The 26306-nt window shown below is 42.5% G+C and overlaps 1 protein-coding gene across 1 annotated transcript in view; it reads right to left on the bottom strand.

Annotated features, from left to right (window-relative positions):
* The window catches only part of sypl2a (synaptophysin-like 2a), a 63514-nt gene that overhangs the window by 10476 nt on the left and 26732 nt on the right, over nt 1-26306 (bottom strand). The window contains exons 3-4 of the mRNA XM_034167511.1: nt 7998-8116; nt 6580-6778 (exon numbers count right to left, since the gene is read on the bottom strand). Of these exons, the coding sequence (XP_034023402.1) occupies nt 6580-6778; nt 7998-8116 (318 nt within the window). The remainder of the gene's footprint in view (nt 1-6579; nt 6779-7997; nt 8117-26306) is intronic.

Genomic DNA, 26306 nt, shown 5'->3' on the forward strand with positions numbered 1-26306 from the left:
TTGAAGTAGGCGAGGGACTGATGCTAGTAGACACGGAGTCAGAGACAGGCAGCTGAGACACGTGAATGTTGGTAATTAAAATGAAAGCTGCTCAGCGGGGGACTGCACTGGGACCCTGTCCACACTGAAACGGACCCAAGCGTTTAATTTGCCGTTTTCAAAAAAGTGTTGTGTAAAAGTGTTTCAAGAAATATCTTTCTTCTTTTGGTATATGTTGGCATGAGACTGAGCTCCTGAAAAAATATATACAAATAGGAGAAGTGTAGCTGTCACTGGTCACAGCCGGGGGTCTGGGGGCAGCACCCTGGGTTAGGGTCCAGGTGGCGGGGCCTCCAGAAGCTCCTGCATTTTATTAAACTTGACACCTAGAGAATGCTGTTTGAAATGGGTGTATTTAATAAATGTATATGCAGGAATTGTTCAGTATTTTTGTCCTGAGGCTTAATGAGTTTTGAGACACACAGACGTCCGTACACGTAGCTAGATTAAGACTTTCACAACAAAATGGACATTCATATCTCTTTGGTTGGAACTTGATTTTTTTAAAACATCTTTCTTTGTCTTTCCTGTTTCTTCTTTGAATTCATTTTTGTTCTCAATTCAATTCAATTTACTTCATTTATATGCCACCAAATCACAACAAAGTTGCCTCAAGGTGCTTCACACAAGTAAGGTCGAACCTTACTAACTCCCAGAGCAAGAAAACAGGAGACAGTGGGAAGAAAAAACTCCCTCTGATGATTGAAGGAAGAAACCAAACAAAACAAATATACAGGAAACTTTGGGAGTCCATGCTGGTGCACAGGACAGGACGCCTGCAGAAGCAAATACCACACCCATCTCTGGATGGAGCCGCACCTCAAACAGAGAGAAAAAAAAAACAACAGAATCAGAGGGTAGAAAGACAACAAATACAGTATAATTTGTCAGCATTAAACAACAAGCAGCATTTTGAACCAATTGGAGAGCCCTAATGTTAGACTGCGGTAAACCAGAAAATAGAACATTGCAGTAGTCCAATCTAGAAGAGACAAACACATGGATCAGGGTCTCAGCATCAGCCATAGACAGGATGGGAGGAATCTTCGCTATATTTCACAGGTGGAAGAAAGCAGTCCTAGTAATATCTCTAATGTGGAGGTCAAAGGACAACATAGGATCAAAAATTACCCCAAGATTCCTCACTTTGTCAGTGTGATGTATGACACACGAGCCGAGGCTAAGCGTTAGCTGGTCAAATTGTTGCCGATATCTCACTGGACCAAGAACTATCATTTCAGTCTTTTCAGAGTTTAAAAGTAAGAAGTTTCTTGACATCCAACTTCTCACTGATGCAAGGCAATCTTCTAAGGATTTTATGTGAACAAGATTACCAGCAGTTATCGGCATGTATAACTGAGTATCATCTGCATAGCAGTGAAAGGTAATCCCAAAACACCGCAATATGTGCCCAAGGGGTGCTATATAAAGGGAGAAAAGCAGGGGTCCTAAGACGGACCCCTATGGAACCCCAAATTTCATGTCAGTAAGGTTAGAGGTAGTGTTACTGTACAAAACACAGTGAGAACAACTGGTTAAGTATGACGTCAGCCATGCAAGGGCACTCCCAGTAACCCCAAAATTATTCTCCAGCCTATTGAGTAGAATATGATGATCCATGGTATCAAATGCAGCACTGACATCTAAGAGAGCCAGAACCACAGTGGTGTCTGAATCCATTGTAAGCAGAAGATCATTCACCACTTTAGTGAGAGCCGTCTCCGTGGAATGATATTTTCTACCAGAAGACTGCAGTGGCTCAAAGAGATTATTCTCAGTAAGGTGGTCCACAAGATGGTGGCGCCTTCCCCAGTAGGATGAAGGCTGTCGGCATCAGCAAGCCACAGCAACCCCAAAACAAAGGCCAGTTATCAATAAAACTAAAGCCTTGCTGTGTACAAAATTGCGCCAGCCACCTATTCAATGATGTCAGCCTGTTAAACGCCTCATCATTACCCCAGGAGGGGAGGGGACCAGAGACTATTAATCGATGCTGACACATCTTTGTGGCAAGGTCACAAGTTCTCTCTATGTCCATTTTTGTGACCTCTGAGTGCTTCATCCTGACATCATTGGCGCCGACGTGAATTACTATGTGACTGTATCTCATGTCATGTTCCTTTTGTCTGTCTACCCTTCTGCAGCGTCAGCACCCTAAGATCAGATGCAATGTCAGGAGCTCTGGCCCCAGGAATACATTTAACATCAGGTGGCATCTGTAACCTGGCTTTGTGGGTGATAGAATCCCCTATCACTAAAGCCCAGTGTTTCAGCCTGGAGACAGGAGTGGAAGTCACCTGTGGGCTCAAAGAACTAACAACGGGGATATCCGAGGGAGAAAACGGGACATACTCGCACCAAGCCCTACGTCACTTCCTCCACCTAACCACAGTCCGAAAACCATCCTCCACAGCCGGTGTTTCTCGGCTGATACTAATGGGCATGCTAGCCGGCCCAACAATAACCTCATCTGGAGTGCCTGTAACATCTACGTGGTCTGTCCATAAATTAACGGTCCTTTTTATTTTTTTTTTAAAACTATATGGATTTCATTCATATGTTTTTACGTCAGACATGCTTGAACCCTCGTGCGCATGCATGAGTTTTTCCACACCTGTCGGTGACGTCATTCGCCTGTGAGCACGCCTTGTGGAGGGAGTGGTCCCGCCCCCTCGTCGGATTTTCATTGTCTAGAAATGGTGGAATGAAAAGGACTTTTTTTCCATCAGAATTTTTTCAGAAGCTGTTAGAGACTGGCACCTAGAAACCATTCGAAAAATTTATCTGGCTTTCAGTGAAAATTTTACAGGCTTCACAGAGAATAAGGACTTTAACTACAGCTTTAAGGACCCCTTTAAGGACGGTCGGTGCGCCGCGCTGCGAGCTGCGACACAAACCACTGGATCATTTCTAAGCTGATGGCTCTGTGGATACGAGACCGTCGTGTGCTCTTTCTCTGGTTATCACAAGAGCTGGACATCAGCCATTTTCCGGCAGATTTCACTTTTAACAAGAGATTTTGTCATGGAAAGCCGCGTGGAGGCTTCGCGCGTCATAACCAATTCGCTGATGAAGCGAGACAAAGGAACACCTCCGTTTCGGAGTGTTAGAGGACAAGTTGGGACATGTCTATCTCAGCTTTCAGTGCTTACCAGTCGAGTGAGTATAAAAGAACTTGTGGAGAGCACCGACCGTCCTTAAAGGGGTCCTTAAAGCTGTAGTTAAAGTCCTCATCTCTGTGAAGCCCGTAAAATTTTCACTGAAAGCCAGATAAATTTCTCGAATGGTTTCCAGGTGCCAGTCTCTAACAGCTTCTGAAAAAATTCTGATGGAAAAAAAAGTCCTTTTCATTCCGCCATTTCCAGACAATGAAAATCCGACGAGGGGGCGGGACCACTCCTTCCACAAGTCGTGCTCACAGGCGAATGACGTCACCGACAGGCGTGGAAAAACTCACGCATGCGCACGAGGGTTCAAGCATGTCTGACGTAAAAACATATGAATGAAATCCATATAGTTTTTGAAAAAAATAAAAAGGTATGATACTTTATGGACAGACCTCGTATCTCAACTGAGCTGAGAAGCTGTTCTAACTTACGGACACAGCTCTCTAAAAGAGCCACCCTATCTGCCAGCATCATAAAGTGTCAAGTAGTGTACTTTGTGCACCAGAAAATTCAAGAGTATAGCCAAGGAAGCACAAGCTAACCACTAATGAATATGCTAACCACTCCTAAGGTTCACACAGGAGTAAATTAATGCCCTAAAAGGTACACTGAAAAAGTAACAGAAGTATTAGACTGACAGGAACAGTAATTTAAAAAACCTAGCTAGACCTAGTTGACCTAGCTAACATAAGCTAACGCTAGCTAAAATGCTAGCCACTCCTAAGATTTACACAGGAGTAAAATAAGAAGCTAAAATTCACAGCAGTTACACTGAAAAACTAACAGAAGTATTAGACTGGTAGAAACAGTAATAAAGTAACAGTGGGGGGGCAGGGGTCAACCTAGCTGATGCAAGCTAACTGCTAGCGAAAGCTAACTGCTAATGAAAGCTAAGTGCTAATGAAAGCTAAGTGCTAGTGATTCACAACAGGACTGTAGTTAAATAAGATTCAGGGTAGATACACTTCAAAACCAAAAAAAAAAGTGAAACAGAAATAATAGAAATGGGTTAGTGGGCTTGCTGCCTGATCTAAAAAAAAAAAATTAAATAAAATCACTTACCTTAAATTCTGTTCACACTATGATATGGCAAAAAACTGTAAAGAAAATTGTTGGCAAATAACAGAGGTGATGCCAGCAGCACACAATTAACCAACAGAGTGCCAACAGTGAAGCAAAACACGCAAGGGCACCTTCACAATGAAGCAAAACCTGCATGTAAAAGTAAAAAGTCATAACACGGCACATGCAGGATTGTTAGGTTTTTGCTTTAAAAGTCTTCATGCTGTAAACTTTGAGAATGAGCTGCCTAACCAACATGACCCTGAGTTTGTTGCAACCTTAGCCGATAGTCTGGAGTTTGTCCTTCATACGAGTATACAGCTTCTCATCTGAATTTCACACACATTTAGGGTGGAGAAACAAAGAAGATTTTTCCTCTTGGCTGCTGTTGACGCCATGAAATGTGATTCCTTTGAGCTGCAGCACCACATTAATCCAAGACACGGCATCACTGGATCATGGCTACAACTTCCATCAAACCTAGCTAATGGTTCGTGGCCTTATTGAGATTCACAGTGTTGCCAGATTTTCACCAGATAGATGTTGCCATGTTGGGCTTTCACTGAACAACTGGAAAATTTTGTCCTTTGATCAAAATATGCAGGCATGATACTTTGCCAATTTTTGAGTGAACCATACCCATGTACTTTGATGTCAAAATGTGTGCCTGGTACTGGCTGCTGGTGGTGGTACTGAAATGATTCATGTTTCTACACAGTGTTTAATAAACTTTAACTCTTGGACTTTATCATTCTAACTGTAACTAACTTGATCCTTGAGGGGAAAAAACAAAGCACTTCTACAAACCTCTGGACATCCTGCTCAGAGTGCCGCTCTCATTGGACCAACATCTCTGCTATTTTGGAATTGTGGGATCGCTCGCGCCCACAGACTGAACTCGCCGGACTACTTTCGCCATACTCTCACGAGCGCCATTAGCTCGTGACGTCAACATGAGAAGATTCTGTGGCATCACAGAATATGTCTCTTTGTCCCAGATTGATCTGTTTCAATGCAACTTCTTGTTCTGACTTTAACACCAAGTTCACACCCAACTCTTTCATCTCCAACTGTAAATGGTCATCAAAACATTCCAATCGTATCTTTCTGAACTCTTCAGCATCAAAGTCCATCGTGTCAATGTTTACAATGTGCTTGAACAATAACAGGTGAAGTTTCACAAACTTTATTTATTACGGCCACTCTTAAGACTTCAGTTCTCTTTACAATTTTATTACTGGTAAATTTTACAATTGATTTAGATGAGATATACTCATTATCTCACAGGAATATATCACAATTATCTGGGAACTACTTTTTGTGCAGGAATTCATCAAGCACATCGACCACGGGCGCGCACTAACACAGAATAGCCAGAAACTGTGGAAAGTTGTTCAGGCAAAACGAGAACGTCCACTTTTAGCTTGTCATAAGCTAAGCTCGTGGCACTCGTGAGTGTGACCTGTGGACCGGTGTCGCAAACCAAACGGTCAGCCCCTAAAAATCAGTCCGCCTTTTGCATCTGTGCATGCAGCCGAAGTAACATGAATTTCTCCTGTGTGACATCAATAAAGTTTATCATAACTTATCATTTCGGACCACAGCAGCACATCTGAGACGGAGTCTCTTCACCCAAAGCAATCAAATGGATTAATGGAATTATTAACCATCAGATGATGAAGGCAAAACCTCCTAAATCATTCTAAAGTCAGTTTGAAGCAAAAACGAGGCGAAATTCTGTGACGCTTTGAAATGTCTGATGCGCAGTGAACTCATCAGCTAGCTGCAGCGCTCTGATCGCTTCCGCTGCCTTTTATGATGAAATAATGCTGAATTTATGTGGAAATGATTGTTGTAGAAAAGTTTCAGATATCTGTCGCTGAGGCAGATGATGACTGGAGGCAGTTTGAAGCAGAAACCAGGTGATAATCTGTGAACAGAGCCATCAGGGGGGACCAATTTTTAGGGGGACCGTTCGGTCGGCGACACAGCTCAACAATCCAGACACCTCTACAGACAACACCTCCAATAGTTTTATGTGCGACTGTCTTTCAGCAATACAGTGAAGTGCAACGGCTTCATATGGGAGAACGTTACACACACCCAGAGGTGGTCAACACAGGGACACGTTACACACACCCAGAGGTGATCAACACAGGGACACGTTACACACACCCAGAGGTGATCAACACAGGGACACGTGACACACACCCAGAGGTGGTCAACACAGGGACACGTTACACACACCCAGAGGTGGGAACAAATGTAGGGAATGAGAGTTGACAGCAGGTCCTGTCTGGTGCTAACTTACCACAATGGGACCACGGCTGGTCTGACGGTAGATGTGCTGGTAGCCCAGGTAGAGGATCAGCGTGCCGATGCAATAAAGGAACCCAAAAACTCCCACGCACACGAAGAACTCTGCTGAGGAGGAGTAGTCACCCTGCAGATAGGCCTCTCTGGGTTCAGTAACATTACACGACGGTATCTGGTACGGGCGAGTCATCAACCTGAAAACAGACAGATAGCACACTTCAGACACTCTGAAGGTTCTTCTCTTCTGTACATGTAGACAGCACGGCCTCACCTGGATCACTCTGCTGTCCAACGAATGCAAGAAGAGAACACCAAAGAGTTAAAGGGGGACTACTTTACAATCAACAGAAGATGTGGGTGTGGCTGTTATTGTCCCTCGTCACCCAGACGGAGGGACAAAGAAATGCTGTCCTCGCCTTTTCGTAGATTTGAGATAAGTTTACCCAATCTGCAGAAGGGATGCATCCCCTGAAGGTCCAGGTCAAGTTCGTCCTCCAGCACTGTGGCCTTTTCACATCTTCCCCAAAGCAGTAAAATCCTGACTTCCACACACAGACTGCTCCTGGTTGTCTTTTTCCCCATGAAAACCTCAGTGCTGACTGTTCTTATTGTGATGACACACGACACTGTGATGGGGACACGAGGCCTTCAGGACAATATCACAGTTTTCATTTTTGATGAATATCATCATGAAGCAAACACAGATGGACTCTGGAATGCCTTTTTATTGAATTATTTTTAATTCCTAAAGATGTTTTCATGGTTTGATGGAAAACTGTTTTGATGCATGCATTGTTATGACAGCAGAACTTCAGATTGGGGACGGGTGGTATCTCACTTTGATACCTTTCCAAAATGACACCCTGGTACACAGTATCACTGACTGTCTATGCGGGCTGGGTGTGGGGCGGGGCCATAAAACCACAATTACCATAAATAGACTTTCCTTGATAAAGACAGGATTGAAATTTGATAAGCAAATGCCTTCAAATGACCTGCCTTCCCTGAAGACCATCCAGGTCAAGTCCTCGCTTTAGGACAGACAGAAGCACGAGCACCCTGGGAACAGACTGACGACTGAGGCTGCACATGTCCAAACCAGCTTAGTCTCACCTCTCTGACTTTATCTCCAAACCGTCCCACCTGAGCTGTCCCTCTGATATGTTCATTCCTAATCCTGTCAGTCACAAAGAGCTCAGTTTCAGTCACAGTCAGGATAACACTGCCCCTGTACTTGTTCAGGAGGTTTGTGAGGTTAGACCATACTCATGTCAACTGGCTGATGTGATCCGGTGCTATATGAATAAACTGGATTGATAAAAATGGAATTGTTACATTTGGAAAGTTTTTAAAAGGGTGTATAAGGGTGTATGTAAATGCATGAGCTCAGGTGTATATGAGTGATTGCTCAACCTGAAAGGATAGCCAAACTCAGCCGTGACATTGGTATCTTGGCCTCCCGGACATTTGACTGTGAAGTCCGTCGATCCAGAATAACCTCCAGTGGTGGCAAAAGCAAATATGGTGAAGACCTGCAGACAAAGACATGGGCATAATTTTACTCATGAGGTTTGGAAGTTATGCCTGGTTCACACAGTAAGATTTTAAAATAGTCTGTAGGTTTTCAATACCTGAGAGACCGCACACATGGCAAAAAAAAAAAAAAAGGTCACAGATTACAACAGTGTGTGGTGTGTTGTCTTTACCACATGGGAAAGACAACACACCACACATCAACAGATTTCACTCCCAAACATACCCAGGTGAGACAGGAAATCTCTCAAAACCTGCCAACATCAAACACGACTTTGGAGTAAACAATTTTGGATTCCCCTCTGTGCTTCTGTCGCCGGGCTTTCGGATTGGCGACACGTCACACATTTGTGTCCGTGGGACACCCCACACACAGTGGGATATCAGGCCAAGACAATCCAACAAGTTGACCACTTGAGGCCTGAGCGGTCCTCTGAACACACCACACACAGCAGGAGTATCTGACCAGATTATCTTTACAGCATCACGATAGTTGAGGCTTCGTTCAGATTGTCTGAAGGGGAAGATCAGGTGAGAAATCGGCATAAGTATCGTGCTGTGTGTACCAGGCATTAGATGTCGACCTGCAGCTGGGTCTGTCTGTCTGCGCTCTGTTTCTGTTCACTTTCCGATACATGCACCCCGTCTGTTCTGGTCTTTTCTAACTTATACAAAAGGTGGCGTCTAAATAAGAATGAGATACGCACCATGTCAGTGCACAATCAATCAATCAATCAACTTTTTTTTTATATAGCGCCAAATCACAACAAACAGTTGCCCCAAGGCGCTTTATATTGTAAGGCAAGGCCATACAACAATCATGAAAAACCCCAACGGTCAAAACGACCCCCTGTGAGCAAGCACTTGGCAACAGTGGGAAGGAAAAACTCCCTCTTAACAGGAAGAAACCTCCAGCAGAACCAGGCTCAGGGAGGGGCAGTCTTCTGCTGAGACTGGTTGGGGCTGAGGGAAAGAACCAGGAAAAAGACATGCTGTGGAGGGGGGCAGAGATCGATCACTAATGATTAAATGCGGAGTGATGCATACAGAGCAAAAAGAGAAAGAAACAGTGCATCATGGGAACCCCCCCACAGTCTACGTCTAAAGCAGCATAACCAAGGGATAGTCCAGGGTCACCCGATCCAGCCCTAACTATAAGCCTTAGCGAAAAGGAAAGTTTTAAGCCTAATCTTAAAAGTAGAGAGGGTATCTGTCTCCCTGATCTGAATTGGGAGCTGGTTCCACAGGAGAGGAGCCTGAAAGCTGAAGGCTCTGCCTCCCATTCTACTCTTACAAACCCTAGGAACTACAAGTAAGCCTGCAGTCTGAGAGCGAAGCGCTCTATTAGGGTGATATGGTACTACGAGGTCCCTGAGATAAGATGGGACCTGATTATTCAAAACCTTATAAGTAAGAAGAATAATTTTAAATTCTATTCTAGAATTAACAGGAAGCCAATGAAGAGAGGCCAACACGGGTGAGATATGCTCTCTCCTGCTAGTCCCCGTCAGTACTCTAGCTGCAGCATTTTGAATTAACTGAAGGCTTTTTAGGGAACTTTTAGGACAACCTGATAATAAAGAATTACAATAGTCCAGCCTAGAGGAAATAAATGCATGAATTAGTTTTTCAGCATCACTCTGAGACAAGACCTTTCTGATTTTAGAGATATTGCGTAAATGCAAAAAGGCAGTCCTACATATTTGTTTAATATGCGCTTTGAATGACATATCCTGATCAAAAATGACTCCAAGATTTCTCACAGTATTACTAGAGATCAGGGAAATGCCATCCAGAGTAAAGATCTGGTTAGACACCATGCTTCTAAGATTTGTGGGGCCAAGTACAATAACTTCAGTTTTATCTGAGTTTAAAAGCAGGAAATTAGAGGTCATCCATGTCTTTATGTCTGTAAGACAATCCTGCAGTTTAGCTAATTGGTGTGTGTCCTCTGGCTTCATGGATAGATAAAGCTGGGTATCATCTGCGTAACAATGAAAATTTAAGCAATACCGTCTAATAATACTGCCTAAGGGAAGCATGTATAAAGTGAATAAAATAGGTCCTAGCACAGAACCTTGTGGAACTCCATAATTAACTTTAGTCTGTGAAGAAGATTCCCCATTTACATGAACAAACTGTAATCTATTAGACAAATATGATTCAAACCACCGCAGCGCAGTGCCTTTAATACCTATGACATGCTCTAATCTCTGTAATAAAATTTTATGGTCAACAGTATCAAAAGCAGCACTGAGGTCCAACAGAACAAGCACAGAGATAAGTCCACTGTCCGAAGCCATAAGAAGATCATTTGTAACCTTCACTAATGCTGTTTCTGTACTATGATGAATTCTAAAACCTGACTGAACCTCTTCAAATAGACCATTCCTCTGCAGGTGATCAGTTAGCTGTTTTACAACTACCCTCTCAAGAATCTTTGAGAGAAAAGGAAGGTTGGAGATTGGCCTATAATTAGCTAAAATAGCTGGGTCAAGAGATGGCTTTTTAAGTAATGGTTTAATTACTGCCACCTTAAAAGCCTGTGGTACATAGCCAACTAACAAAGATAAGTTGATCATATTTAAGATTGAAGCATTAAATAATGGTAGGACTTCCTTGAGCAGCCTGGCAGGAATGGGGTCTAATAAACATGTTGATGGTTTGGATGAAGTAACTAATGAAAATAACTCAGAAGGAACAATCGGAGAGAAACAGTCTAACCAAATACCGGCATCACTGAAAGCAGCCAAAGATAACGATACATCTTTGGGATGGTTATGAGTAATTTTTTCTCTAATAGTCAAAATTTTGTTAGCAAAGAAAGTCATGAAGTCATTACTAGTTAAAGTTAATGGAATACTCAGCTCAATAGAGCTCTGACTCTTTGTCAGCCTGGCTACAGTGCTGAAAAGAAACCTGGGGTTGTTCTTATTTTCTTCAATTAGTGATGAGTAGAAAGATGTCCTAGCTTTACGGAGGGCTTTTTTTATAGAGCAACAAACTCTTTTTCCAGGCTAAGTGAAGATCTTCTAAATTAGTGAGACGCCATTTCCTCTCCAACTTACGGGTTATCTGCTTTAAGCTACGAGTTTGTGAGTTATACCACGGAGTCAGACACTTCTGATTTAAAGCTCTCTTTTTCAGAGGAGCTACAGCATCCAAAGTTGTCTTCAATGAGGATGTAAAACTATTGACGAGATACTCTAACTCCCTTACAGAGTTTAGGTAGCTACTCTGCTCTGTGTTGGTATATGACAATAGAGAACATAAAGAAGGAATCATATCCTTAAACCTAGTTACAGCGCTTTCTGAAAGACTTCTAGTGTAATGAAACTTATTCCCCACTGCAGGGTAGTCCATCAGGGTAAATGTAAATGTTATTAAAAAATGATCAGACAGAAGGGAGTTTTCAGGGAATACTGTTAAGTCTTCTATTTCCATACCATAAGTCAAAACAAGATCTAAGATATGATTAAAGTGGTGGGTGGACTCATTTACTTTTTGAGCAAAGCCAATAGAGTCTAATAATAGATTAAATGCAGTGTTGAGGCTGTCATTCTCAGCATCTGTGTGGATGTTAAAATCGCCCACTATAAGTATCTTATCTGAGCTAAGCACTAAGTCAGACAGAAGGTCTGAAAATTCACAGAGAAACTCACAGTAACGACCAGGTGGACGATAGATAATAACAAATAAAACTGGTTTTTGGGACTTCCAATTTGGATGGAAAAGACTAAGAGACAAGCTTTCAAATGAATTAAAGCTCTGTCTAGGTTTTTGATTAATTAATAAGCTGGAATGGTAGATTGCTGCTAATCCTCCGCCCCGGCCCGTACTACGAGCATTCTGACAGTTAGTGTGACTCGGGGGTGTTGACTCATTTAAACTAACATATTCATCCTGCTGTAACCAGGTTTCTGTTAGGCAGAATAAATCAATACGTTGATCAATTATTATATCATTTACCAACAGGGACTTAGAAGAGAGAGACCTAATGTTTAATAGACCACATTTAACTGTTTTAGTCTGTGGTGCAGTTGAAGGTGCTATATTATTTTTTCTTTTTGAATTTTTTTGCTTAAATAGATTTTTGCTGGTTATTGGTGGTCTGGAAGCAGGCACCGTCTCTACGGGGATGGGGTAATGAGGGGATGGCAGGGGGAGAGAAGCTGCAGAGAGGTGTATAAGACCACAGCTCTGCCTCCTGGTCCCAACGCTAGACAGTCACAGTTTGGAGGATCCAAGAAAATTGGCCAGATTTCTAGAAATGAGAGCTGCTCCATCTAAAGTGGGATGGATGCCGTCTCTCCTAACAAGACCAGGTTTTCCCCAGAAGCTTTGCCAATTATCAATGAAGCCCACCTCATTTTTTGGACACCACTCAGACAGCCAGCAATTCAAGGAGAACATGCGGCTAAACATGTCACTCCCGGTCTGATTGGGGAGGGGCCCAGAGAAAACAACAGACGATAAAACTTTAACAGTCGCAAACCCAACAACAACATCTCAGCAAATCACAGACAGCCAACATAAGATAAAGACAAGGAGCCCCTAAGACCTCAAACTCACAGCACAAAACAAAATTACGATTTCAAAGTGACAAAATCTAATTTAGTGCACCATAACAGCGGCTGAATTGCCGTCAACACCACAAGAAGCCGCTGGCTTGCAGCAGCAACCTCTTGATGTCAGTAGCTGTAGTTACATGGACCAAAAGTAATCTGATTGAACAATCAGATTGAACAATCGGATCAAAATCACGCCATGTAAGCAGCTCCATCTGACTAGATTCTCCCAATCCGATCGAAATTACGATCGGGTTAGAGGAGGTGGTGTAACCCTGTTTTTAACCCAATCGCGTTCCATGTAAACAGCACGTCGGATTGTCCGCCTGTGAGGAGCCTTACTGCGCATGTCTGTTACGTCACATCACCACGTGACGCTTCCTGCTCTGTGTTCATGGAAATGGTGACGGAAAAAACAGAGCTGGACTTTACAAGAGACCACACTCCTCAACATTTTAAAAGAATTTAAAATAAGTGGAAAAGCTTGATGGATGTAAGTTGGCAGCACAGACTTGTTGTGTCCGGAGTCAGCAGGTCAGTGGAGCAAATTAAAAACCGCTGGGAAGCAACAAGCGCTTTGTACAAGGAGAAGCTAAACAAGCAGAAGCAGCGCGGCTCCAACCAGCTTCACTTATTACAACCCCTGGCAATAATTATGGAATCACTGGCCTCTGAGGATGTTCATTCAGTTGTTTAATTTTGTAGAAAAAAAAAAAGCAGATCACAGACATGACACAAAACTAAAGTCATTTCAAATGGCAACTTTCTGGTTTTAAGAAACACTATAAGAAATCAGGAAAAATAATTGTGGCAGTCAGTTACGGTTACTTTTTTAGACCAAGCAGAGGAAAAAAAATATGGACTCACTCAATTCTGAGGAAAAAATTATGGAATCACCCTGTAAATTTTCATCCCCAAAACTAACACCTGCATCAAATCACATCTGCTCGTTAGTCTGCATCTAAAAGGAGTGATCACACCTTGGAGAGCTGTTGCACCAAGTGGACTGACATGAATCATGGCTCCAACACGAGAGATGTCAATTGAAACAAAGGAGAGGATTATCAAACTCTTAAAAGAGGGTAAATCATCACGCAATGTTGCAAAAGATGTTGGTTGTTCACAGTCAGCTGTGTCTAAACTCTGGACCAAATACAAACAACATGGGAAGGTTGTTAAAGGCAAACATACTGGTAGACCAAGGAAGACATCAAAGCGTCAAGACAGAAAACTCAAAAATGCACAACAAAACAAATGAACGAATGGGAGGAAACTGGAGTCAACGCCTGTGAACGAACTGTAAGAAACCGCCTAAAGGAAATGGGATTTACATACAGAAAAGCTAAACGAAAGCCATCATTAACACCTAAACAGAAAAAAACAAGGTTAAAATGGGCTAAGGAAAAGCAATTGTGGACTGTGGATGACTGGATGAAATTCATATTCAGTGATGAATCTCGAATCTGCATTGGGCAGTGATGATGCTGGAACTTTTGTTTGGTGCCGTTCCAATGAGATTTATAAAGATGACTGCCTGAAGAGAACATGTAAATTTCCACAGTCATTGATGATATGGGGCTGCATGTCAGGTAAAGGCACTGGGGAGATGGCTGTCATTACATCATCAATAAATGCACAAGTTTACGTTGATATTTTGGACACTTTTCTTATCCCATCAATTGAAAGGATGTTTGGGGATGATGAAATCATTTTTCAAGATGATAATGCACCTTGCCATAGAGCAGGACACACACCAATTAGTTAAACTGCAGGATTGTCTTACAGACATAAAGACATGGATGACCTCTAATTTCCTGCTTTTAAACTCAGATAAAACTGAAGTTATTGTACTTGGCCCGACAAATCTTAGAAACATGGTGTCTAACCAGATCCTTACTCTGGATGGCATTACCCTGACCTCTAGTAATACTGTGAGAAATCTTGGAGTCATTTTGATCAGGATATGTCCTTCAATGCGCATATTAAACAAATATGTAGGACTGCTTTTTTGCATTTGCGTAATATCTCTAAAATTAGAAAGGTCTTGTCTCAGAGTGATGCTGAAAAACTAATTCATGCATTTATTTCCTCTAGGCTGGACTATTGTAATTCATTATTATCAGGTTGTCCTAAAAGTTCCCTGAAAAGCCTTCAGTTAATTCAAAATGCTGCAGCTAGAGTACTGACGGGGACTAGAAGGAGAGAGCATATCTCACCCATATTGGCCTCTCTTCATTGGCTTCCTGTTAATTCTAGAATAGAATTTAAAATTCTTCTTCTTACTTATAAGGTTTTGAATAATCAGGTCCCATCTTATCTTAGGGACCTCTTAGTACCATATCACCCCAATAGAGCGCTTCGCTCTCAGACTGCAGGCTTACTTGTAGTTCCTAGGGTTTGTAAGAGTAGAATGGGAGGCAGAGCCTTCAGCTTTCAGGCTCCTCTCCTGTGGAACCAGCTCCCAATTCAGATCAGGGAGACAGACACCCTCTCTACTTTTAAGATTAGGCTTAAAACTTTCCTTTTTGCTAAAGCTTATAGTTAGGGCTGGATCAGGTGACCCTGAACCATCCCTTAGTTATGCTGCTATCGACTTAGACTGCTGGGGGGTTCCCATGATGCACTGAGTGTTTCTTTCTCGTTTTGCTCTGTATGCACCACTCTGCATTTAATCATTAGTGATTGATCTCTGCTCTCTTCCACAGCATGTCTTTTTCCTGATTCTCTCCCTCAGCCCCAACCAGTCCCAGCAGAAGACTGCCCCTCCCTGAGCCTGGTTCTGCTGGAGGTTTCTTCCTGTTAAAAGGGAGTTTTTCCTTCCCACTGTCGCCAAGTGCTTGCTCACAGGGGGTCGTTTTGACCGTTGGGGTTTTTCCCGTAATTATGGTATGGCTTTGCCTTACAATATAAAGTGCCTTGGGGCAACTGTTTGTGATTTGGCGCTATATAAATAAAATTGATTTGATTTGATTTAATGCATCTTGCCATAGAGCAAAAACTGTGAAAACATTCCTTGCAAAAAGACACATAGTGTCAATGTCATGGCCTGCAAATAGTCCGGATCTTAATCCAATTGAAAATCTTTGGTGGAAGTTGAAGAAAATGGTCCATGACAAGGCTCCAACCTGCAAAGCTGATCTGGCAACAGCAATCAGAGAAAGTTGGAGCCAGATTGATGAAGAGTACTGTTTGTCACGCGTTAAGTCCATGCCTCAGAGACTGCAAGCTGTTATAAAAGCCAGAGATGGTGCAACAAAATACTAGTGATGTGTTGGAGCGTTCTTTTGTTTTTCATGATTCCATCATTTTTTCCTCAGAATTGAGTGATTCCATATTTTTTTCCCTCTGCTTGGTCTAAAAAAGTAACCGTTACTGACTGCCACAATTTTTTTTCTTGATTCCTTATAGTGTTTCTTAAAGCCAGAAAGTTGCCATTTGAAATGACTTTAGTTTTGTGTCATGTCTGTGATCTGCTTTTTTCCCTACAAAATTAAACAACTGAATGAACATCCTCCGAGGCCGGTGATTCCATCATTTTTGCCAGGGGTTGTATGAATTAATGAAGAAATAATCGGAGGTCGACCCTCTCCAAGGAGGACACTGGAATAGAAGTCGGTTTTCCACTGGAGGAAATTTTATCCGAGACACCGGAAAGCCTGGAGGTAAGTCCTGATATAATCACAATAACTCAACATTCCTCCTTTTTTTTTTTTTTTTTTTACGTATTTTGAGCCAAATCTGTGGATTTATTTCAAGTTACTGTTGGTGATTCATGTTAATTTATCCCAGGAGTTTATTATTAGCGGAGTAAAGTGCATGAACACAGTCTGTCATCGAGTTAACCGACACTCTTCATCCTCATTCACTTTAGTGCATCACGTTAATCTCTGCTCTCATATATACAGATGATGATGATGATGATGATGTAAAGAGCACGTCGGAGCAGACTGATGACAGCAGATCTCCACAACCTGAAGACCACACAGAGGAGGCTCCAGACAAAAAATTTAGTTTTTTTTTTAAAGAGTAATATGCTGCTAAATAAAACCACAGTGAGTTATTGAAATTTCCTGTAGAGCTTGTTGAAAAAATAACATTCAAAGTCATTACATATTTTATTTATTTATTTGCAGTGCTTTATTTTTTTTAGAAATGGTAATATTACAGAGTCCCAGCAGAATATGACAGTTAATATCCTTTTGACAGTTGAGACACAAACATATTTTCATTTTAATTTTGTTTTCCTGTTTTGAGCTTTGTGAAGTTAAAAGCCGTGTGGACGAGTTTAATTTAATTTAGTTTAATTAGCTTATAATGCGCCAAATCACAGCAAAAGCCGTCTCAAGGCGCCTTACATAAAACAAGTCAACATAAAATTGAATAAATAATTAGAAATAAATAAAAAAATTTCAAATACATAAAAACAGAAGTAAAAAAATACAACAAATAAAAATAAAAACTATCCATAAGAAAGAGAATAAAAATAGGTTTTGAGTCTTGACTTAAAAATGTCCACAGACTCAGACTGCCTCACGGTCACAGGAAGACTGTTCCACAGGGTGGGTGCACGATACGAAAAGGCTCTTTGACCTGCTGACTTCTTCTTCACCCTGGGAACACAGAGAAGTCCCGCATCCTGCGGCCGCAAAGCCCGGGCCGGCACGTAGAGTTCCACCAGATCAGCCAGATAAGATGGCGCCAGTCCATGAACAACCCTATAAGTCAATAACAAAACCTTAAAATCTGCTCTCAGAGACAGGGAGCCAGTGCAAAGATGCCAAAATGGGTGTGATATGTTCAGACCTTCTGCTACGTGTCAGAAGTCTGGCGGCAGCGTTCTGAACCAGCTGAAGACCCCAAATGCTGGACTGTGGTAACCCTGAAAATAGAACATTACAATAGTCTAGAAGAAACAAAAGCATGAATCAGGGTCTCAGCATCAGCCATAGACAGGATGGGGCCGATCCTCGCTATATTTCTCAGATGGAAAAAAGCAGTCCTAGTAACATCCCTGATGTGGAGGTCAAAAGACAACGTGGGATCAAAAATTACCCCAAGGTTCCTCATTTTGTCCGTATGATGTATGACACAGGAACCCAGGCTGAGCGCCAGCTGGTCAAACTGATGCCGATGTCTCGCTGGACCAAGATCCATCATTTCAGTCTTATCAAAGTTTAAAAGTAGGAAGTTACTAGACATCCAACTTCTCACTGATAGAAGACAGTCCTCCAGGGATTTTATGGGAGTGAGATTTCCCGCAGTTATCAGCATGTACAACTGAGTATCATCAGCATAACAATAAAAGGCAATCCCAAAACTCCACAGTATACGCCCAAGGGGTGCCACATACAGGGAGAAAAGCAAGGGGCCTAAGACAGATCCCTGTGGAACCCCAAATCTCATGTCAGCAAGGTCAGAGGTAGTGCCATTATACAAGACACACTGAGAACGACATTGAGGACGACGAGTTACAACATACTTGAATACAGAAGCAGGATGATTCTTTGGTATAATACATGACAGAGATCCACAAAGAGAAAAACAAATATTTTTTCTTTGCTAACTGAAATTATACATTCTTTCTAGATCGAAAGCCATCATCTGGTGATGCTGAGCTCCTGGGTGATCGGTCAGCCAGCAGAGATCTTTCCTGGACAAAACGCAACAGCAGCAAGAAAGGAATCTGGAAATGGAAAAGAGGCTTCTTTCCAGGTTCATGGAAGAAAGTACCCACTCAACTGAAAGCATTATAGGGCAACTGTTTGTGTTTGATGGTCTTCAGGCTCTCCTTTCTCAGTTCTACTCATCAGCTCCACATTTACATGAACAAGGTTAGTGTAGGACCTCGCTGAGACAAGCATGGAACAGCCTGAAAATGACCACTCGTCCCGAGTGTAACTTCAAATACAGCTGGATTTTCGAAACTGCAGCAGCTATAGATTTTCTAAGGAACTCAATATGCTCAGAATGACCAGTACATGTTTAGAAGGGTCATAGAAGAGTGTAAAATTTCTAATTTTGGCATTTTAAGAAAGAAAAAAAAAATAGGTCAAACGACCTACAGTGAGGAAAATAAGTATTTGAACACCCTGCGGTTTTGCAAGTTCTCCCACTTAGAAATCATGGAGGGGTCTGAAATTTTCATCTTAGGTGCATGTCCACTGTGAGAGACATAATCTAAAAAAAATATCTGGAAATCACAATGTATAGTTTTTTAATAATTTATTTGTATGTTACTGCTGCAAATAAGTATTTGACCCCCTACCAACCAGCAAGAATTCTGTCTCTCACAGACCTGTTAGTTTTTCTTTAAGAAGCCCTCTTATTCTGCACTCTTTACCTGTATTAATTACACCTGTTTGAACTTGTTACCTGTATAAAAGACACCTGTTCACACAAACAATCAATCACACTCCAACCTGTCCACCATAGCCAAGACCAAAGAGCTGTCTAAGGACACCAGGGACAAAACTGTAGACCTGCACAAGGCTGGGATGGACTACAGGACAACAGGCAAGCAGCTTGGTAGAAGACAACAACTGTTATGATTATTTATTAGAAAGTGGAAGAAACACAAGGTGACTGTCAATCTCCCTCGGTCTGGGAATCCATGCAAGATCTGACTTTGTGGGGTAAGGATGATTCTGAGAAAGCTCAGAACTACACAGGAGGACCTGGTCAATGACCTGAAGAGAGCTGGGACCACAGTCACAAAGATTACATTAGTAACACATGATGCTGTCATGGTTTAAAATCCTGCTCAAGCCAGCACATGTCCAGGCCCGTTTGAAGTTCACCAGTGACCATCTGGATGATCCAAAGGAGGCATGGGAGAAGGTCATGTGGTCAGATGAGACCAGAATAGAGCTTTTTGGAATCAACTCCACGTACCATGTTTAGAGGATGAGAACAACCCCAAGAAAACCATCCCAACCGTGAAGCATCAGGGTGGAAACATCATACTCTGGGGGTGCTCTTCTGCAAAGGGGACAGGACGACTGCACCGTATTGAAGGGAGGATGGATGGGGTCATGTATTGTGAGATTTGGGCAAACAACCTCCTTCCCTCAGTAAGAGCATTGAAGATGGGTCATGGCTGGGTCTTCAGCATGACAATGACCCCAAACACACGTCCAGGCCAACTAAGGAGGGGCTCCGTAAGAAGCATTTCAAGGTCCTGGAGTGGCCTGGCCAGTCTCCAGACCTGAACTCAATAGAAAATCTTTGGAGGGAGCTGAAACTGCAAACCTGAAAGATTTGGAGAAGATCTGTATGGAGGAGTGGACCAAAATTCTTCCGTAGGACGGAAGAATTAAACATGAAAATTCAGTAAGGTATATCTTATATATTATATTCCATTCTAAGGTGGAACTATGCCAGTATACTAAGGTATATCTAAATATCTAAAAAGGAAGAGTAAAATAGGAGAGTAGAAAAGAGCAGAGTAGAGCCACTTAGGTGCCTGGTCTTGAGAACCAGGGATGGTAGGTTAAAAAGCTTTTTTATCCCATGGGAACTCTCCCTACCCACCCAAGCAGCGCAAGAAAAAGGCATATATAATATAATAAGTAATAAGACATAAGAAGGATAAGACGTCACAGGTGAAGACTGTAGTAAAGGTAATAAGTATGTAGACTAGTAGTAAAATCAAATATAGTTAATAGGCTAAGCTGTAGAAGCAGAAGCTGTGAGTGTAGTGGTATCTATCTAAAGTATCTAAAGTACCTCTGTTAGCATACTACAGGAAAATAAAAAGTATAATCATTATGCTATCTAATGGAAACCTAAGAACTTAGGTACTATATGTTAATGTCTTTAGAGGAACACATAAACTGATGAATCATTAAAAATCTACACCATGTAAAACAGAATTGTAAATGGTGAAAATAAGCTAGTTATAGTAGAAGAGCTAAATTAGCCGTGAATAAGCCAACCGTACCCAGCAAGCTAACTCAAACAAAAACGGTAATTCGTGTATAAAGTACAATAGCTAGTTAAACCTACAGTAACGTTATTAACAAACACATATAAAAAAATGTGGCCAAAAGTATGAATTATTGTGGGTTATCAAACACAAAAGAACCAACTATTTTGTAAGCTACGATGAACGTTGCTAAGGTCGGCTAGATAAGCTAACGCTAGCTGTTAGGTATAACTAATTGTACCCCACTCCTCCAATATTTACTTTAATATAATAATGTTAAAAAGGGGGGAACAAGAAAAAGTAAAGCGTGGAAAAGTATATGGAGACATAAGTACATATATTTGTGGGACGCGGCTTCTCTCTCGTCGGGGGTCTTCTATCTTTGAGCCTGCCCACATGTCACCTGGTGTTAACTGACTTTACAAATTTTGTGTATTTAGTTGTGTGTTGTCACAACATTAAATTGTTACTTTTTGGCTTATTCATTGTCCGTTCATTTGCGCCCCCTGTTGTGGGTCCGTGCTACGACACCTTCCCAACAGGATTTCTCGGCCATTCGTCATGGATTCCGAGGGGCGTCAACCCGAGCTTGAACGGCCAATGGAAGAGCCAGGAGCGCAGGCGTCAGCGGGAGGCGTGTTGAGTGAGCTGCAGCAGATCTTAATCGCCTTCACGGCTCGGCTAGATTTAGTGACCGCGCAGAATGTTCTCCTTAACCGGAGGGTGGAGGCTCTCACCGCCAGGGTGGAAGCGCACGATCAGGGCGCTGCTGCAGCCACTCCTCTTGCTGGTCCTGGGCCCGTAACAGACGTTCCACTGGTCGTTCAACGACCCCCCCCACCGTCCCCTGAAGCATACATAAGCCCTCCGGAACCGTACGGGGGCTGTGTTGAGACGTGCGCAGACTTCCTCATGCAGTGTTCGCTCGTCTTTTCACAGCGTCCTGTCATGTACGAGTCAGACGCCAGCCGGGTGGCTTATGGTATTAATCTGCTTCGAGGAGAGGCACGTGCCTGGGCTACGGCGCTTTGGGAGCAGAATTCACGGCTCCTAACGTCTTATGCTGGGTTTGTACGGGAGTTCAAACAAGTGTTTGACCATCCCAACAGAGGCGAGACCGCTTCGAGCGTGCTGCTGTCAATGAGACAGGGGCGTCGCAGCGCAGCCGAGTATGCAGTCGACTTCCGCATCGCGGCAGCGAGGTCCGGCTGGAATAACATTGCGCTCCGCGCCGCCTTCGTAAATGGACTGTCTCCGGTCCTGAAGGAGCACCTGCTGGCTAAGGAGGAACCGCGGGATTTTGACGGGCTTGTCGATTTGGTTATATGCTTAGACAACCGTTTAAATGAGCATCGTCGGGAGCAGGCCGGGGGGCGTGACCGGGGGGCGTGACCGGGCACGAGCCGTCCCTCCCCCTTCCGGTTCCGAAAAGGTGACGTCGTCCCCACGCTTCACTGCCAGAGAGCTCCGTGTGGCTACAGCTCCCCCTGCTGAGGAGGCTATGGACACGAGCAGGGCCAAAGTTAAGACAAACATCAGACAAAGGAGGCTGGCCCGCGGGGAGTGTTTCGTCTGCGGCTCTTGTGAGCACATGCAGAAGGACTGCCCCAAACGGTCAAACTACAACGCCCGTCCTTAGAAACTGGGCTAAGGGTGGGCCATAACACGCACGCGGGGAAACCCCGCAAATCTGCACGAATCCCAGTAACGATCCTTTGTGGGGATTTAACCCTTCACGCCCCAGCACTGGTAGACACGGGGTCGGAAGGGAATCTGCTGGATAGCAGATGGGCAAAGGAAGTAGGGCTCCCCCTGGTGGCTCTGCCGGCACCATTGCAGGTGCGAGCACTAGATGGCACCCTGCTTCCGTTAATCACACATCAGACACAGCCTGTGACCTTGGTTGTGTCTGGAAATCACAGGGAGGAGATCGTGTTCCATGTAACACCTTCTACCTCCCGAGTGATTTTGGGATTTCCATGGATGGTGAAGCACAATCCCCGGATAGATTGGCCGTCCGGGGTTGTGACGCAGTGGAGCGAAACCTGCCACAGGGAGTGTTTAGGATCCTCGGTTCCTCCCGGCACGACGGCTAATGAGGAGGTTAAAGTCCCCCCCAATCTATCGGCGGTGCCAAAGGAGTACCACGATCTTGCTGACGTCTTCAGCAAAGATCTGGCGCTCACTCTTCCCCCGCACCGACCGTACGATTGTGCCATCAATTTGGTCCCGGGCGCTGAGTACCCGTCCAGTAGGTTGTACAACCTCTCACGTCCGGAACGCGAATCAATGGAGACCTACATCCGGGACTCTTTAGCTGCCGGGCTGATCTGGAACTCCACCTCCCCGATGGGTGCTGGTTTCTCCAGTGTTACGAGCTATGCCTTCGCAGTATTGTTTGAAATGTTTAGTAACTAATTTAAGGCTAGAGGTTAGTAGTTGGGATAGTGGTTTAGTAGTACATGCATTAGAGGCCGCTATAAATCCACTACCTATTGGATTTTTATGCATTTTTGGAAGCCAGCAGAAACATGGTAATTGTTTCATATCGTTAGTAATTTTAATGTTATATTTAGTCATAAATTCTTGGTGTTTTGTAACAATATCTTCTGTGTGACTATTATAAGACATATATGTTTGTGCGTTAGTCCCATCACTAGTGTTGAGTTCCTGTAAAATTACATACAAGTAATATTTTTTGCAAACTATTAGGATATTGTTGCTGGCTTTATCTGCTGGTACTAAAACAAAACGTCTTTGAAAGTTATTTAGATATTCTAGGCAAACCTTGTCTGGCAGTACATGTTTTTTATATGGATTTTTCCTTTTTTCCTAAGTCTATCTATCTTAATTTGAACTGTTTTTAATACTCAACCTTCCCATTCATCCAATGTTCCAGTACCTACATTTTCCTATTTTAGCCCAACATTTTATGTAATCCTTAATTGCTTTTTTAACTATTGTGAGGTTTGTGTCCCAGTTAATATTATTTTTTTCTCTAAATGATGGTCCTTCACTAAGTAATTTTCTAAGATTCCTGTTCTCAATTATTCTAAGATTACTGGTTATTATATGTCCTGTTGGCTCATATTTGATTTATTTAATCACTGATGAAATTTGGTATAGTTTATTTTGGATTGGTTTGCTATGTAGAATCTGTGATAGTTTGATCATTTCAATGCCTTTGTTGCGAAAAGGAATTTTCAAGGAAGATTTATCATCATCTTTGGTTATTGTAGTTTTTTTTCCATTTTTTGTAAACCTAACCTAAAGTTAGCTAAATCTTTTATGACAAGTGGAATATAGTTAGGTAATCTTTGTTCTGAAAGTATAGTATTGGCTAAAGCTCTTAGGATGCCAAGTTTTCGTTGTAGAACCGAAAAAAATAATGTGGTAAGTTCATGTACTAACCCAGGTCTATTGTAATTGTTAATTAGTTCTTTTAATCTAAGTTCTAAATCTATCTTTGTAGTTGCATGTTGTCTATTGCGCTTACCTGATCGTTTTTTGAACATACGTTGTTTTTTGTTAAAAAAAATGTCCATTTGACAATATTTTCCATATCTTTTTTAGAAACATTACCTAGGTTTTTTGACATTGTCATTAAGCCCATACGGATATATTGTGGCTAGTTCTTTGTACCAGTATTCATTGTCATTAAGCCCATACGGATATATTGTGGCTAGTTCTTTGTACCAGTATTCCTCCCTTTGTAATCGTTTAGAGGATAAACTAAAGCATTCACCCTCTTCCAAAAATACTTCCTCTATAGGCATAACCTCTATGTCATCTACATTATGACCATATGAGCAATTCTGGTATTGTGGTGCTTTTGTTTTTTGCTTTTCTGTTTTTCTTTTAAATGAATGAAATAAATATTAAAAAGAAAAAAAGAAAAGTGCTGGTATAAAAATAAATTACACATTTTATTAAGCCTCTGTCTATGGTTCTTCATTCTGCTCCTAAGGGTTTGGCTAGTTTCTCCTACATACTGGATACCACATTTTTTGCAGCTAATCAAGTAAATGATATTTTTTGTGTTGCATGTCATTTTTGTTTCACGTGAGCTAACCTTGTATTGTCTACCTGTGGTGTTATTCCTGAAGTTATTTCCTTCTACAATGTATATGCAAGTTTTACATTTACTACTACCACATTTACCAACTCTAGTGTCCTGTATAGCATCGGTCACATCCCTTCCTACCAAGGTAGGGTTTAGGGACGTAACGTCATAATTACAGGACGAGTTGGAAATAAGAGGTATACCCTTCTTTAAGGGACTAGGGTATGAGTTCATCACCTTGGTTTGCCGGGCTAGTGACTGCCCCCTCTTATACACAGCCATCATGATATTTAAACCTTTAATTTACTTTGGCATAGAGCGCTGGATACAGTTTGAAGCAGGTCTGCACAGCACAGCGTTACTGCATGCAAGTCTGTGCAACACTGCGCTTCTGTACACAACCAAAAACTGAGTGCGTCAGCTGGAGAACATGAGAAGATGAGAACACAGCCCACAGCACCTGTGTGTTGAGAACAGGGAATCAAACCTCAACTCAGAAATCCAGAAACACAACAGAAACAGCAGCTCTCTGTCTGTGTGTGTGTGTCTGTGTGTGTGTGTGTGTCTGATCAGACCTGCATGTCTGCATGTCAGTGCGCTCAGACGCCCTGATCGATCAGGTCTGATCAAATCTGAAAAGAGCTGTGACTCTTTAAAATAAAAGCGCACTTGCTGCATGTCGATGCGCTCATCAGACGACCTGATCAATCAGGTCTGATCAAATCAGCGGACCTGATCGGAGCAACCTGAGCTTTAAAAGTTTAGAGTCACAGCGTTTCATTCAGGGCAGCCTTTACCACAGCCAGACTCAGCAGCATCTGGATACAATGAAAGTGATCCACCAAGACAAAACAAATAAATAAATAAATAATAATGACAATAATATTAAATGACTCTGTTTTTGAGCAGCACCACACCTGCAGTAGAGAACAGAGCGCACTTCCACAGTGGCATAAAATAGCACTGAACTGCTTTAATAGTGGCATGGTACACACGACTGTGTACACATATTAAAAAGTGAACATACACAACTGCAAGTATGAAACGAACACTGAAAAAAGACTGAGTATGCGCACATTTCGGGCGTATTTAAATGAAACAATGCTGCAATATGCAGATCTACAAATACACCAATGTGAAAGGGGCTTGAGCTTAATGACTCGCATACGACTTAATGACGTACATACTGCTAACCTTAATGCATAAGACTTAAGCCCCTTTCACACCGGGGCTGCCTCAAGTTGCTTCCTGTGGTGTCATGACGATGCAGGAATATCTGCGTCAGGTGCACGCAGCAGGGGGCAGAGAGGAGGTGAAGATGCAGCCTGCAGGTTTTCCTCTGCACAGAGAAATCAGAGTGTACAGTTTGGCTGCAGACAGACTGTGCACTCTGATTTCTCTTCTACTTTATATCTGTTCTTGTGCAGAGTTGCAGGTCTGCGCTCTGAGTTCTATTATAGTTTATCTTTCTTCCTTTGACCGTGCGTGCGCGCGAATGAACCATCAGTGAGTAAATGTGGAGATGTCTAGAGTTATACTTGATGTGGACATGTCCCGTCTCTGGCAACCAGTCTGTGAGCAGGACTTATGTCCTTTTTTTGTCCTTTTTTTTTTTTAAACAGAATGATGAGAGA

This window comes from Thalassophryne amazonica, chromosome 3, assembly GCF_902500255.1.
Source record: "Thalassophryne amazonica chromosome 3, fThaAma1.1, whole genome shotgun sequence".
NCBI classification, from domain to species: Eukaryota; Metazoa; Chordata; class Actinopteri; order Batrachoidiformes; family Batrachoididae; genus Thalassophryne; species Thalassophryne amazonica.